Below are 14,585 nucleotides of genomic sequence, written 5' to 3' on the forward strand. Positions count from 1 at the left end.
CTGTTTGAAAGCCTGCTCTCTTAAATGAGTTGAGCCGAAAAAGCCGGTTGTCTTAAAAGAGACTGACTTCCTTTCACTACATAACTACCACATTAAATCCGAGGCGGCAGATGAATGCGCACAGTAGCATCAAACCCCTCTCTTCGTTTGCAATAAAAACAATACCGAGATAGAGGCTACCGCGGCAAACTCCTTTGACTTGATTGATTTGCAGTTTTGTCACACAAGATAGTACCCATAATTGACAAATTTGCGTCTTTCCGTACAGATTTTCTTGTACGTCGTACACGTCTTAAAATGCATAGTAAACGTACTTTGTGTGACCAAAATGTACAGGTTGACAGGTATGCTATCTGCCTTCATCTTACTTTTATCAGACCTGTTCATGGGGCCGTAAGCAAAATTTGATTCGGGAACCCTTATTTCTTGACAATTTGCATACCTGCGAGATCTCATTCCATATTTTAATCCAGGGATGGGCAACTATTTGGAGTAGGGGACCACATTGGGTCCCAAATTTTGGGCCAATGGGGCGATCTTGGAAAATGATTCAATTTTTAAATTTGAGAATAAATATACATGCAGACATTTACAAGCAGGTATAGTTCTTTTGAACTTGATTAGTCTCCTCAAATTGGTTTTGAAACAATCGCAAAGTAAACTAACACATAAGGTCCCTATTTTAAGCAATTAATTTGATATCTAGTTTTCAAGCGTTACAGTAGTTGTAATTTTTTTTTAAAGTATTTTTAGTATTTCTGTTGTCGGAGTTTTGTTGAAGTTCAGTAATTTTTTGTAGTATTGCTGTAGTTTTTTTGGTACTATTTCTGCAGTAGTTTTCTTGGTAGTTTTTCCATGGTTGTAAATTCTTAGAATTTCTGCAGTATTTTTGTTTTTGTTTTTGTTATATGTCTGTAGTATTTTTGTAGTCTGACAGTACTTAAAGGATTTCAGTGTTTTTGTAGAAATACTCTGCTATTATTTTTTCGTATTTTTGTACTATTTCTGTTGTATTCTGTAGTATTTCTGTAGTAAAGTATTGCTCTAGCTTTATTTTTGTAGTATTTTGTTGTGTAATTTTTGTAGTATCTCTCTAGTTGTATTTTTGCAGTATTTCTGTTGTTATACCTCTGTAGTAGTATTTCTGTCGTAATATTTTTCTATAGTGTTATGAAGTGGTATTTTTGAGGTACTTCTGTAGAAGTATTTTTGATGTATTTCCAGAGCAGTATTTTAGTATTTTTAGTATGATAATATTTTGATATTCTTTAAGTATTCACAATTGTTTTTTTAATATTTCCTCAGTATTTTTGTAACATTACTGTAGTTGTGTTTTTGTAGTAATTCTTGGGTTATATTTCTATAGTATTTTGTATCATAGTTTTTTTGAAGCATTTCTATACTATTTTTTCTTTTTTAAATGAAAGCCAAGTAATATAAGAGGTCCCTGTTTTTAAGCACTATATTTGTATTGTAGTGCTTTTGTAGTATTTCTGTAGAGTTTTTTTTGCTGTAGACACACGAAAGTGACAATGAGGACAAAGTTTGGCCCAAAAAAAGTTACCCGCTTTCTGAGGCCACCTAGTGGTCGCGGGGCCCAAAGCAGCAGCTTAGTTCACTTATCCTTTGGGATAAGTGCCTGTCTGGCTCTGCCTTTTTGGAACAATACACATTTGGTCCGAGGAGAGAGACATCACTCTTGTTCCTGGAGGACTTTTTTAAATTTCTATTTGTCAGTGGAGCATAAAAATGGTGAAAGTAAGAAAAGGCCTGCTTCAAGTAAAATCCAAACGCCAAGCCAAACCCCAAAAAAGATGAAAAAATAAGAAATGCATGTTCTGTACCTATTACGACCTAAAGCCAGGAGGTGGTGTCAGAGAAGAACAAACTTTCTAGATTGTACCCCACACATAAAAGTTGCCACACATACACACACATATATAACTTTGTGATAAGTTTATTCTGTTTTTAATATTGGACAAATGCAAAGGAAATTTTAACAGGACACTAATTCCTTATTTTGAATATGAATCTCCACTGTTGTTCATTGTTGTAACAGCATTGTTGCTATCGGTCAATAGTGTTCTTTGCTGCTCTTTGATACCCACACCCCTTAGAGCTGATCTATTTTCCGTATCATTGAAGATTCGATAAAAAGAAGGGGCTCAGGTGGGGCTTTCGGACGGGATGGAATTCTCTTATCTGAAAGCTCCTCTCCTGATCCTCCTTGCAAGATCAAGATTTGTATAACCTGCTTTATGTTAGAAAAAAATCTAGGTTTTATTAGTCCAAGGACGATTAGTTAGCTCTTAATTGATTCGACTATGTGACTATATCCGAATTATGCAAATGCAAAAATATATACACAATTTGACTACAGTTTTTGTTGCTTCTTGTGCTGTTTCCCAGTTAACAGCGTTCGTACACCTTTTTCAATAGGACATTTTAAGAACCTTCAGAACCAATTTTCCAATTCCTCTGGTACCATTAATAGAAGAAATCCAGCATGAATCATACATTCTGCAGAGCCACAAATATATCTGTGATTTACATATGCAATTTTTAATCTTGCGTGTGCATTTATCAGACAAATGATTTTAAGATCTTGAGTAAATTGCGAATATATATATTTTTTTAGACAAATCTCTCCCCTCATAGGTGTCGGGTAAAATGACAGTAATCTGTAGCTTACATTATTAATTACAGGAAGTTCTTCCCAATACAATTTACGCCTGGGAAACCCTACCTTCCCTTGCACGCAGGGCCCATAATAAATGTCCATAATTGATATGTAATTCTTGCACTAATACACATTTCATAGTGGCCTGTTTAGGTGTAGCATGTATCTGTCCTCTAGCACACGACCCGTAGAGGGCGATGAAGTTCAAACTAATGCCAGATGCCGTTTATGACGAGGGAAGAATAAATGCAATGGCAAAGCGAAGCCACCAGGGAGAAGTGGCATTTTACAACAGACTTGTTGAGAAACATGGCAACTATTCCAATCACTTCACCTGAAATCTAAGCACTTTTCAATCATTGAAAACACAGCATTAAAATTCAAGCATTTTCAAGGATTTCAAGCAACGGTACAAAACTTAAGTTAGATAACATCCATTAAAATGGCAAAACCAATTTTAGTTTAAATAAGCTATAGGTAAATTTAGCCACAACGTTAAGTCATTTATGAATTTGTTTAATATTTTTTTTAAATGTATGCATTAGATACAAATTCAGAGGATATTACTTCTCCTTGAAGAATGTGTTATTTTTGGGGTTTTTTTTTCATTTCAATTAATTTTCTCATTGTTGCCTTGCAGGTGAAGATCTCCACGTTAAAGTTGAAATTCGCAACCAATCGTCCTCTGACTTGAAGCCCAAATTCCAATTGTATGAAAAGCAAAGTTTCTTTGCCCAAGGTCACAGAAGGCTTCACACGCAGGTTATTGTTAAAGAGAAGCTGGAGAGCATCGGTGCTCATCGCGAAGCGATAATGGAGAAGGTGATCACCATCCCAAAACATTTACCTCCTTCCATTCTAAACTCTAACATCATCAAGCTGGAATACAGACTTAAGGTAGGCGGGCGGATCCTTTATACTTATTGCTAAATGATTCCATTTTGAAAACCCCAACAATTTTTTTTCACAGATCTATCTGGATGTGAAATATGCCACAGACCCGGAAATTAAACTACCTATAGTTATCCTACCTGCATTTGATGGTTCTACAGGAAAGCAAGACCTTAGTTCTGGTCCCTATGGATTTCAGGAATTTGGAATATCAAACCAACAAAGCTGGAACCACATCCACCCTGGACCATCCGAGTTCCCTCCACCGTATGGGGCATGCAATCCATATCACGAGCCTGATTAATTCTGACAACAAGGAAGTTGATCCTAAATCCCCAACAAAAATCGTACCTGTGTAAAAAGATTTAAAACATGTTCTAATTTGGTGTTGTTGTAGACTAATTTGTTGGGAAGTGTGTGTATAACGGAAGCTAAATTTCACTTCTGTCGTCCTACGTGGAAAAAAGATTCAACCAATGACCACACAAGTCTTTCTCATTTTGTAAACAAATCATCCAGTCAATCCACCCTGTCATTGCATTACTTGACCCAACGATCTGTCACAACCAGAACGGAATCAGGACCCAAATGCATAGCGTTAACCACAAGTTTATTAATAGAAAGAGGAAGGGCAGTGCCCGCAATCCGGTGCTCGCTGGACGCGGGAAGCAAGTTGCTCTCGCAATCGAATCGTGGATCTTCTGGAGCGGGTTTTGCGGTGTCAGGGAATGAAAAACAGGTCAATAGGAGAGGAGAGACAGGAGAGCAAAGACCTGACCGGGATCAAAAACGGGTCGTAAGCCGGGACAGGAGAGCAGACATAGTCGGGATCAAAAACGGGTCGTAAGCCGGGACGGGAGAGCAGAGGTGGTCGGGATCGAAAACAGGTCATAGCCGGAGACAAACAGGGAGGTCAGGAACGGACAGGTGGAAAAACAGGTGCAAAAACGGCACAGGCTGGAGTCGGGGTCAAAAAGGCTTGCCTTGTGACAACAGAGGTTCGCAGACGGACTGACAACCGGAGAGCGCCAGGACTGGGTTTAAAAGGGGACAAGGAACCAATCAGGTAGCCCGCAGCGGCTGGCGCCAAACGAGCGGGCACAGGTAGAATTATTGAGTAATCATGACATGATCTTCTTCTTGTAAAATTGTTTTCTTTCAACCATCAAAAAGCTTTTAATTGAATATGATGCCATCCCTGGACAAGATTAGCTTGCAAATGCAAGAACTGGTAAGGGTTGAATTGGCATGTAGATTTAAAAGAAGCTAAAATCAAATTGCTGTTGAACTGAAGCTTAAAGGATAGTTGATGAATCTTGCTCGTAACGTTTGCTGAGTTTCTGCCTATTAGCTCAGTTATAATGCAGTCCTCTGTTCCTGTGATGAGTCAAAAATGTTCCATTGTAAAGAAATAGGTTTAATTTAACTTTTCTTTGTTTGAGTCAACATTAGAAAATAATAAAACTGTCACAGACCGGGAACGGAGACCCAAACTTAATGAAGGATCAATCATTTTGTAAGATCATTTGGTAACCCAATTGCGTTCGTTTTGCTCAGTTTTTATTAAGAAAGAGAACAGTGCTTGGATACACGATCCGATGATCGTCGGTCACGGGTAGCCGATAGCAGGAATGCGAAAGTGGCACTTCCATGTCGAACGAGGGTAGTCGTTGACAGCGATAAAAACAGGTCGATGGCAGGGGTTGAAGCGCAAAGACCGAAACCGGTCCAGAAAAGAGGTCAGCAACAGGTATCAGGCAGGAAACAGGGCAAAAACAGGTCAATGGCCGGAACGGAGGAGCAAAAACAGAAACAGGTCCAGTAAAGACGTGGGCAACAAGTATCAGGCAGGAAACAGGGCAGGATAGTGTCAGAGAGTACAAATGCTTGCCTAGCTGAAGGCATAGGTTTGTGGAACAATCCAAAAAGTGTTGTCAGGAAGGCGGGGGTTTAAAAAAGACGGAGCAGCCAATCAGCATCCACGGCTGTTGGCGCCAACGAAGCAGACTCAGGTGCCCCGCATCAGTGATAAAAAACAAGCTTTTTAGAAATACTGAAGTTTTTATTTGACATTCTGCACAAAGAGATCTTCCAAATTTGATCAGAGTGATAATTTTGGATTTTCATATGCTTTTTTCTCCTTTGTTGTTTTTGTTTCTCTCCTCTTTTACTGTAATATATACTAACACATATACTGTATGAAAAATTATGGTTATGTATTGCTCGGAATGTTTTTCTCTGTAATGATTCAATGGTTTTCTGGGAAATTACATTGTTTTTAATTTGCTCAAAAACAAACGAAAAATTCATTAATCCGACATGTTCACTAATAAAGTACATTAGCCAGGTACTATGCATTTCATCGTCCAGTATGTCGCAAAAGTGAGTACACCCCTCAATTTTTTGCAGAGATTTCATATTAATGTTTAATTGAACAACACTGAAGAAACAAGGCCTTGACACAATGAAAGGTAGTCTGCGTAAAGCATATATATGTCAGAACCAGAACAAATGGTAGACCCAAACGCGTAATGTTTCACACAAAAGTTTATTGGGATATCGAGGAAACAAACGCCAGTGATCTGGTTCTTGCTGGACAGGGGGCGCAAGCAGCTCACAGCATCGGAGCGTGATCGGAATGCGGAAGTGGATTTGTTGTAGCTGGAGATCGGAGCGCGATCAAATGGACAAAACGGGTCGATAGCCGGAACAGAAGATCAGAGCGTGGTCGGGGAGAAAAAAACGGGCCAAATGCCGGAGATAAACGGGAAATCAGGAACAGACGAGTAGGAAATGGATGAAGATTGGAACAGATGGGAGCCAGAGTCAAAGTGCTTGCCTTGCGTCTCTGGAGGGTCGCTGACGGGCTGACAAGAAGTGGGTATAAATAGGAGGGGAATCAATCAGGCAACTAGCAGCAGCTGGCGCCAAACGAGCGGGCACAGGTGAGTGCAATGAGTAATCATGACAATATAGTAGTGTAAAAAAAATGTCCCCTCAAAAAACTCAAAATATAGCCATTAGTAGCTAAACCCCTCGTAAACAAAAGTGAGTACACTCTGAGGTAAAAGTTTTGGAAGTTAGAACAATTTTAATCCTTCTGGCCCTTGATTTCACCAGAACCTCACAATTTCCCACTGGATTGCTTTTCCACTCCTGCATCACATGACAGAGCTGGGGAATATTCAAAATCTTGTGTTTCTCCGATTTCTGCTTGAGGATGCCCCAAAGATGTTCTATTGGGTTTAGATCTGGAGACATGCTTGGACAGTCAGTTCCCTTTATCCTTAACCCCTTTAGAAAAGCCATAGAAGTGATTTGGGGGTCATTGTCAGGCTTGAACATTGCCTTGCGATCCAGTTTCTGGAGGGAGGGTAACATTCTCTGCTCCACTATTTGACAGTACATGCTTGAGTTCATGTTTTCCTCAATGAAACGCAAGTCCCAAATTCCAGTTGCACTCATGCAGCCCCAAACCATGGCATTCCCAACACCGTGCTTGACTGTGGGCACGACACAGACATGTTTGTGCTCCTCACCTGGTTGCTGCCACACATGCTTCACACTATCTGAGCCAAAACAATGAATCTTTGTCTCTACAGAGCGGAGGATATCTCTCCAGTAAACCATGGCCTTTGTTTACATACGTCTTTTCATTGTGTCAAAGCGATGTTTCTTCAGTGATGTTGTATTAAACGATATAATGAAATCTCTGCAGAAATGTGAGGTGCGTACTCACTTTTGTGACATACTGTAAATATTAATCACTCAAATAACATCTACCTTTTGAAAAACAGCTGCCACAGACTAATGCCTCATTATCCAAATCTTTTCAGAACAACCTTTGGACATGTGAAGCAGATGTCGTGCTTTAATAGTAAATCCATGATTGATACAGGAAATCAAACTAAACTGAGTGCTCTTAATTGAACCAGACTGGATGTGAAAAGGACTTGTGCATGTTTGATCCCAACAAACCAAAATTTTCCGGACTACAGACTGCAATTACAAACAATCTGAAATTTGGATCTCAGCAACTGGTCTCAAAATAACACAAACCTAATTCAAAAACTCTAACCAGGCTTCCAAATTCTAAGATTGATTACAAATTTGATGAAGTTGATTTTTTTCTTGGAAATTAGCAAAAAGCTTTACAGTAATAAACAGGAGAATGTTAGCTACAGCTTGGCATTACTGCTTGTCACAAGGATCATCTGGGTTTATCAACCACAGACCACCATTCAACGTTTCGCTACTTCAATTCTGGTGATAAACTTGCCTCTTCTGGTACGAACCCAGCAAACAAGTTCAACAAGCTTTGAATCTTAATTAGCCGAAACAGAAAACTAACTGATCGTCACGATCACTTCAACTAACAATCTTGTTCCTGCTGGATCTTTTTTTTTGGCCTTTTGGAAAATGGGCATCAAAGAATTTGTAATTGAATACGATGACATTCCTGGCCAAAGCTATTTTACAAATGGAGATACAATCAATGGGAGAATCTTGGTGGAGATTTCAAAAGAAGCTAAACTCAAATCTTTAATTTTGATTCCTGAAGCATATGAAGAGTATCAAAAGACGACCATGACTTCTGGTGGTTTAGTGTCTAATCCGCACCGTGCACATTTCTACAAGATGGAGGAAGAGATCCTGAAAACAGGTAATACAGTTTAAGATGTCCAAGGATTCCGATGTCATTCCTTCCTCAGCATTTTCTATAGGGTTAATTAACAACTTTAAATTTGGTACGCTTTTTTCAGGACCTGAAATTTTGAGTGCCGGAAGACATGTGTTTCCCTTTTCCTTCAAAATCCCTGACGAGTATTTGGCACTGCTCTCACGAATCCTTACGGTTTATTTTAACTTCATTTGAGAAACATTTATTCTAATGTATTCTTTATTTTCTGTACCAGAGAAATGATATCTTCATCAGCCTGGTCTCATCACAAGTTGCAGGCCAAACTCAGACAACCGAGGAAGGGTGAAAAATGGGCTGAAAAACACTTCACCTTCGTTCAGAAGGCAGTCAGCTCAGAAATGTTAATGGTGACAATTTTCGCTTGTTTCTTTATCTTATTTTTTTAACCCAAACAATTCAACGATATATTGAGTCTCAGGGATTTCAAACCTGGTGTTTCAGAAACCTCAGCATCATCGAATAGAGAAAAATGTCCAATCTGGAAAAGTGACAATGGACGTTCATACCGAAAAAATGGCATATAAAACTGGTAATTATATGTTATTATTAAGCGCTTTACACACATGCACACAAACACTCAGTTATAAACAAGCGCTTAGCAATAATTAGCAAATGTTTTGCCCAAAATTTACCTCAATGGCCAATCCAAACGAGCAGGCATGTTTCATTACTATTTTTCTTGAAGTTGTTATAACTTTATTGTTTTGTTGTTTAATTTTGTGTTAATAATTATTTCAAAGATAATATTTATCAAGCGAATGAGTGGTTAGCACGTGCGCGGCACAGTTCTGAGGTCATGGGATCGAATCCTTCTGTGCGGAGTTTGCATGTTCTCCCTGTGCTTGCGTGGGTTTCCTCTGGGTACTCTGGTTTTCTCCCACATTCCAAAAACATGCATGTCAGGTTAATTGGCCGGTCCATATTCTCCCTAAGTGTGAATGAGCGAGTGAGTTGTCTGTCTCTGTGTGCCTCGCGACTGGCTGGCAACCAGTTCAGGGGGTCCCCTGCCCACTGCCCGACGATAGCTGGGATAGGCTCCAGCACCTCAGCGACCCTACTGAGGATAAGCGGTGCAAATAATGGATATTTATTCATTTAATGTACTTATGTATGTCTTTATTTTGATAGTGGATACTACCTGCGACACAACTTGGTCATCCATGACCAGCCATGGACACTTTTAGTCACCTTTATTTTGATAACGATTTGACCTTATTGTACGTGACAACTGAGATGGATGAAACATCACTGAAGCAATTTTGTTATGTACATATATGCCCCCGAAACAGATACTGGACCTAAACCTTAAACACATTGTTTGAATACTTTATTTACATTTTTTGACCGTGCACATTACCCAGGGTTATGATCAATCACCATTCAAACTCTTTCTCGCCCGATAGATGAGCTACTTACTGTCAAGGTTGTGATCGACAACCAGTTGGCTCGTTCAGTCAGGCCAACGATCATTTTCTACAGGAAACAGCATATTGAACTTCTGGGTGAAAGGACAAACTATGAGTCAGAAATCCACAAAATCAAGGATCCGGCTGATGTTGTAGCTGCAAACAGACAAGTGACTCTGACCAAAACGATCCCATTGGAAAACTTACCTGCCAGCAACTCCTATGGAGAAGTGCACAAAATTGAGTACAAACTGAAGGTAATCAACGTATTAACTTCATTTTAGAGACGTTAAACTTTTTATTTCATGCAGGCCCTACCAACTTAATATTTGGACTCAAAAAGCCAAAGTCACTACTGCTCTCCCTTTACAGGTCGTTTGATAATAAGGATTGTTTTTAAGCGATTTCTGAGTTTAATGTTGAGCTCATTGTTGTCTTACAAAAATGATTGGAAATATTTAATACTTTAAATATGATATATCTTGTCGCTGAAGATTTGTTTACAAATTCCAATTTTTTTTGCCAGGTCGTTCTGGACTCGCATGAGAGCCACTACACAGAGCAGAAAATTGTTGTCCTCTTACCGTTCCTACCAATACCCTACGCCAGTCAGATGCTCGATTTATTCAAGATGGCTATTCCCCTTATTAGGAAATAATTAACCTTAAAAACACAGTGTGTCACCTATTAACTGACAGCAAGAAAAACTATGTTGATTAAAAAAGAAATGATTTGTGTAAACAAGTTTGCTTTATTTACCAAATAAACAACAAAAACAATTCTTTCAGCATCTTTCTTTGTTCTTTCTTCACTTGCAGCAGTGGTGGCCGTCAGGGCCTGCAAGGCCTTCTCTGCTGGCCTGAAAAAATATCTGAATTATGTGATGTAAATTATATTTTGTCCATCGATACTTAAATAATTCAAAATTGCCTGTCAGCTCCCTTTCATTGCTTCACCCTGTTTGTGCTGCTTCCAGATGATTTCATATTTAAAAGCTGCCCTGAAGCCTTCAAAAAAAATCCTGACATCAGTGTTCAATAAAGCTGTTTGTTTCACCAATCATATTCCGAGTTGGTGGAAATTGGGCTTCTGGAGTGTGTAAGGAAGCATCAGCGATTCAACAATCCATAATTGACCTAGGGAGGAGCAAAGTGATCGTGCCAAGAGTTATAAAACATGAAGAGAGCGAACTGCACAAGGAAATGTATTGTGTTGATTTAACAGCATTTTTGTTACCCCACAATGGCTGAAGGAGGAGAAAAAATAGATTTAATCACAGATTCTCTTTCAAAGCCATCTCCAAGACAGATTTTTTAAGAAAAGCTCGATATCACTAAGAATGGTCGGACAACTCAGAAGCGTGCAAGCCTTTCGCAAGTGAGAAATACTTTTGTCTGTCTTTTTCAGCCTAGAGGTAAAATCTAAGTCTGACCCGACCCAGGCTTTGTTTTTCATTATCCAGACGTCATTGTTTAACTTAGATTTCGTTACCAAAGTTGGCTTTGTGTTCCGTGTGGCGCGGGTTCTATTGCCAACCACCAACCCTTCTCCTCCCCCTTTTGCGCAGTCCGCAATGCGGGCTCCCTAAGCAGACAGGGATCGGCGGCATCCAGCGCCGTCGGATCCAGAAAACCAGATGCCTCCTGGGAACTGGACGTATTTCATTACCAAGAGCTTGTTCGTTTGCGGACAACACATCACTAAACAAGACTGGAGCTAAAGGCTTAGGTGTGAATTGCACAAGCCGCCACTGACATGCAGTCAATTTAGTGTTGCTTATGATACAGAACAGTTCAGGATTTTGCAGACTTCATCCGTTCTATGATTTTACTCTGTTACAAATATGTCAGAATATCAGCTCCTATTGTCTTCCTATACTCCATATGTACATTCCTCATATAGATTCAGATTCAGATCTACTTTATTGTCATTCTAGTACACGTGTATACAGAACGAAATGTCGATACATCTGACCCGCACAGTTTCCTTAAATGCACAGATATAAATAAAATGTTGTATTGAGTTGGAGTATTAAGTACTAATAATATACTAAATAATTATGGCTATGTATAGTATTTTACAGTAGTGCAAATAGTGCAATAGGAGCAGCTAACCAGATGTGCAAAATGGGCAGTCAGGTAAACAAGTCAGGTAAACAGTAACAATAACACTGTAACTATAACACTGTAAGTACAATAGTGCAGAGAAACAGATGTGCAAGGAGTGGCTAGCTATAAAGAACTGCCAGTAGTGCTAAAAAGTCAAACAAAACCAACAGATGTACAGATTAGCAGCAGTTTAGATTTACTATGTGTTTGATTGACCATTTAACAGTCTAAGCTGAAAACCCTTCCACTGTCTGCATTAGAGTGAGGAAGGTAGAGCAATATGAATCAGAACAGAATCAGAATCACCGTTATCATCATTGTTACAGAGAAATAAGAGTTGCGCTCCAGTTGGCAAAATATAAAAATATGGAGTATAATACAAATAATACAAAGTATAATACAAAGATAAATGTATTCATCTCTAGTTAGAGGTAAACTCTTTGACCTGAGCCAGGCATCACACATCATTGTGAATATCACTAAATATTGGACCAGGAAGAGTATGCTATTTGAGAGTCGGCACCAATGCATTTTGTAAGATCATTTGGTAAACCAATGTCTTAAAAGTCACGTATCTCTACAGTTCAAATGTGGTTGCTGTGATTTTCCGTTTGAAACAAAGTCAATGGAAATGTTCTGGAGAAAGCACTGCAACCTGTTGTAAGGGTTTAAAATGGCATGGAATGTTGGTTGTAGGCCTCGTCATTCAAGGCACGCAAAGGTGATGGAAATTTACAGACTTGACTAGGTTTATGTTGACTGCGTAGACACTAAAAACAAACGACACCTTACACTTAATATCCCAGTGAGTACAATACTGCATACTCACCCTTTATAATGTAAATGTACGTCAAAAATAAGAATGATTCAAATAATAAGCAAAAACACATGAACATGTTTTTTTTTTAAGTGCTTGGCGGTTCTGAAATGGCAAATTACATTGCTCTTTTAGAAATTGACTTGTCTTACAGCCATCTTCCACCTATAAATGTCAAAATACCGTATACATATTTTTATTTTGAGCTCTATTCCTGATAGTCGCTAACCATCACTAGCACTGTCTAATCCTTTGACAAGTGTTGTGTTTCACAGTTGTTTACTGACTGGAAACAAAATGACAACAAACAAGATGTGTCTTTTTTTACAAAAAGGTAATTATCATAATAGACCGATGTGTTCCCAATGAGAGTATGGAATGTAATTACCCGACACACCCATGTAAAAGTAAATCCGAAAGTGTTTCAGAACAAAACCCGAAAGACTACTGCAGCTGTACATCACTATAACCGACAATCTTGTTCAAGAAAGGATATTTTCTTTTTCCTTTTGGAAATGACCATTAAAGAATTTTTTATTGAATATGACGGGGACGACAGCGCAAAGGTTTTTACAAATGGAGATACAATCAATGGCAGAGTGGTTGTAGAAATTTCCAAAGGAGGAAAGTTCAAATCTCTAATATTAACTGCAAAGGGAAACGATAAGTATACAATTAAGAATTATAGCACAATGACATACTATCCAAAAGTGTCATTTTCGTTTTCCGAGAAATTCTACGAGGTGAACGAAGAGCTCTTGAAAACAGGTGCTATATTTTCAAACATCCCAAAAGCTTTTTTCATCACCATTACCTAAAGGTTACATCATGTTTTTTCTCTATCTATTCATCAGGACAGCAAGTTTTCGACAAAGGAAGACACGCGTTTCCTTTTTTCTTCAGAATTCCAGACAAGTATTTGCCACTGCTGTTGAAACTCTTCATCATTCTTTTCACTTTAGAGGAATCCTTTTTGTTGTTGTTCTTTACAGAGAAATGACATCTACTTCCAGTGGGGCTCATCATAAATTAATGGCCAAGCTCAAGCAACCGTTAAAGAATGACAGAAAGGTTGAAACCAGCTTTAATTTCATACAGAAAGATACCTCCATGCCAGAGGTGACAAATTCCACTTACTTTGATGATTTATGTTTTTATTTAAAAACAATATTGAATTTTGTTAAAACAGAAGGCTATATTATTGCAATTGGCTGTTTCAGGATCTTCTGGAACCTCAACATCACCACACACAGAATGTCTCAACTTCTGGAACAGTAACAATGGATGTTTACACCGAAAAAATGGCATTTAAACCAGGTGACTATCACCCACGACCAAAAGCAATATATATATATATATATATATAATCTCATCTCATTAGCTGAACCGCTTATCCTCATCAGGGTCGCGGGGGTGCTGGAGCCCATCCCAGCTATCTTCGGGCAGTGGGCAGGGGACACCCTAAACTGGTTGCCAGCCAATCGCAGGGCACACGGGGACAGACAACTCACTCGCCCATTCACACCTAGGGAGAATTTGGACCGGCCAATTCACCTGATGTTTTTGGAATGTGGGAGGAAACCGGAGTGCCCGGAGGAAACCTGCACAAGCACGGGTAGAACATACAAACTCAGCACAGGAAGTCTGGAGCTGGATTTGAACCCACGCAGGAGTTTCCCATGACATTAACTGTGCCGCACATGCGCGAACCACTGATCTGCCGTGCTGCCTATATATATATTTATCTATATTATATATATATATATATATATATATATATATATATATATATATAAAGAGAGAGAGAGAGAGAGAGAGACAGTGAGAGAGACAAAGAGAGAGAGATGTATGCAAATAAGAGATAGCGAGAGCGAGAGAGAGAGAGAGAGAGAGAGAGACAGTGAGAGAGACAAAGAGAGAGAGATGTGTGCAAATAAGAGATAGCGAGTGCGAGAAAGAGAGAGAGAGAGACAAAGAGAGA

The 14,585-nt window shown here is 39.0% G+C and overlaps 2 protein-coding genes across 2 annotated transcripts in view; both read left to right on the top strand.

Annotated features, from left to right (window-relative positions):
- Positions 1-4,051, top strand: part of LOC148365633 (arrestin domain-containing protein 3-like) — an 8,868-nt gene extending 4,817 nt beyond the window's left edge. The window contains exons 5-6 of the mRNA XM_088336021.1: positions 3,321-3,577; positions 3,651-4,051. Coding sequence (XP_088192147.1) covers positions 3,321-3,577; positions 3,651-3,875 — 482 coding nt within the window. The 3' untranslated portion in view covers positions 3,876-4,051. The remainder of the gene's footprint in view (positions 1-3,320; positions 3,578-3,650) is intronic.
- Positions 4,052-7,804: 3,753 nt separating this feature from the next.
- LOC148365634 (arrestin domain-containing protein 2-like) lies at positions 7,805-10,365 on the top strand. Its single transcript, XM_088335067.1, has 6 exons — positions 7,805-8,234; positions 8,335-8,395; positions 8,488-8,620; positions 8,715-8,802; positions 9,677-9,936; positions 10,206-10,365. Exons 1-6 carry the CDS (start codon positions 7,991-7,993, stop codon positions 10,335-10,337), a joined length of 918 nt encoding a protein of 305 aa, XP_088191193.1. The 5' UTR covers positions 7,805-7,990; the 3' UTR covers positions 10,338-10,365.
- The last annotated feature ends 4,220 nt before the right edge of the window (positions 10,366-14,585 follow it).

Source organism: Urocampus carinirostris, chromosome 5 (genome assembly GCF_059441175.1).
Source record: "Urocampus carinirostris isolate Australia breed hairy pipefish chromosome 5, RoL_Ucar_1.0, whole genome shotgun sequence".
Lineage (NCBI taxonomy): Eukaryota > Metazoa > Chordata > Actinopteri > Syngnathiformes > Syngnathidae > Urocampus > Urocampus carinirostris.

Bases quoted from the DNA above. Each gene is read 5' to 3' on its own strand.
- LOC148365634 (XM_088335067.1), top strand. From the start codon at position 7,991: ATGGGCATCAAAGAATTTGTAATTGAATACGATGACATTCCTGGCCAA. The intron at 8,803-9,676 runs GTAATTATATGT...CTCGCCCGATAG, and splicing joins AAAAATGGCATATAAAACTG to ATGAGCTACTTACTGTCAAG. The intron at 9,937-10,205 runs GTAATCAACGTA...TTTTTTTGCCAG, and splicing joins AAATTGAGTACAAACTGAAG to GTCGTTCTGGACTCGCATGA.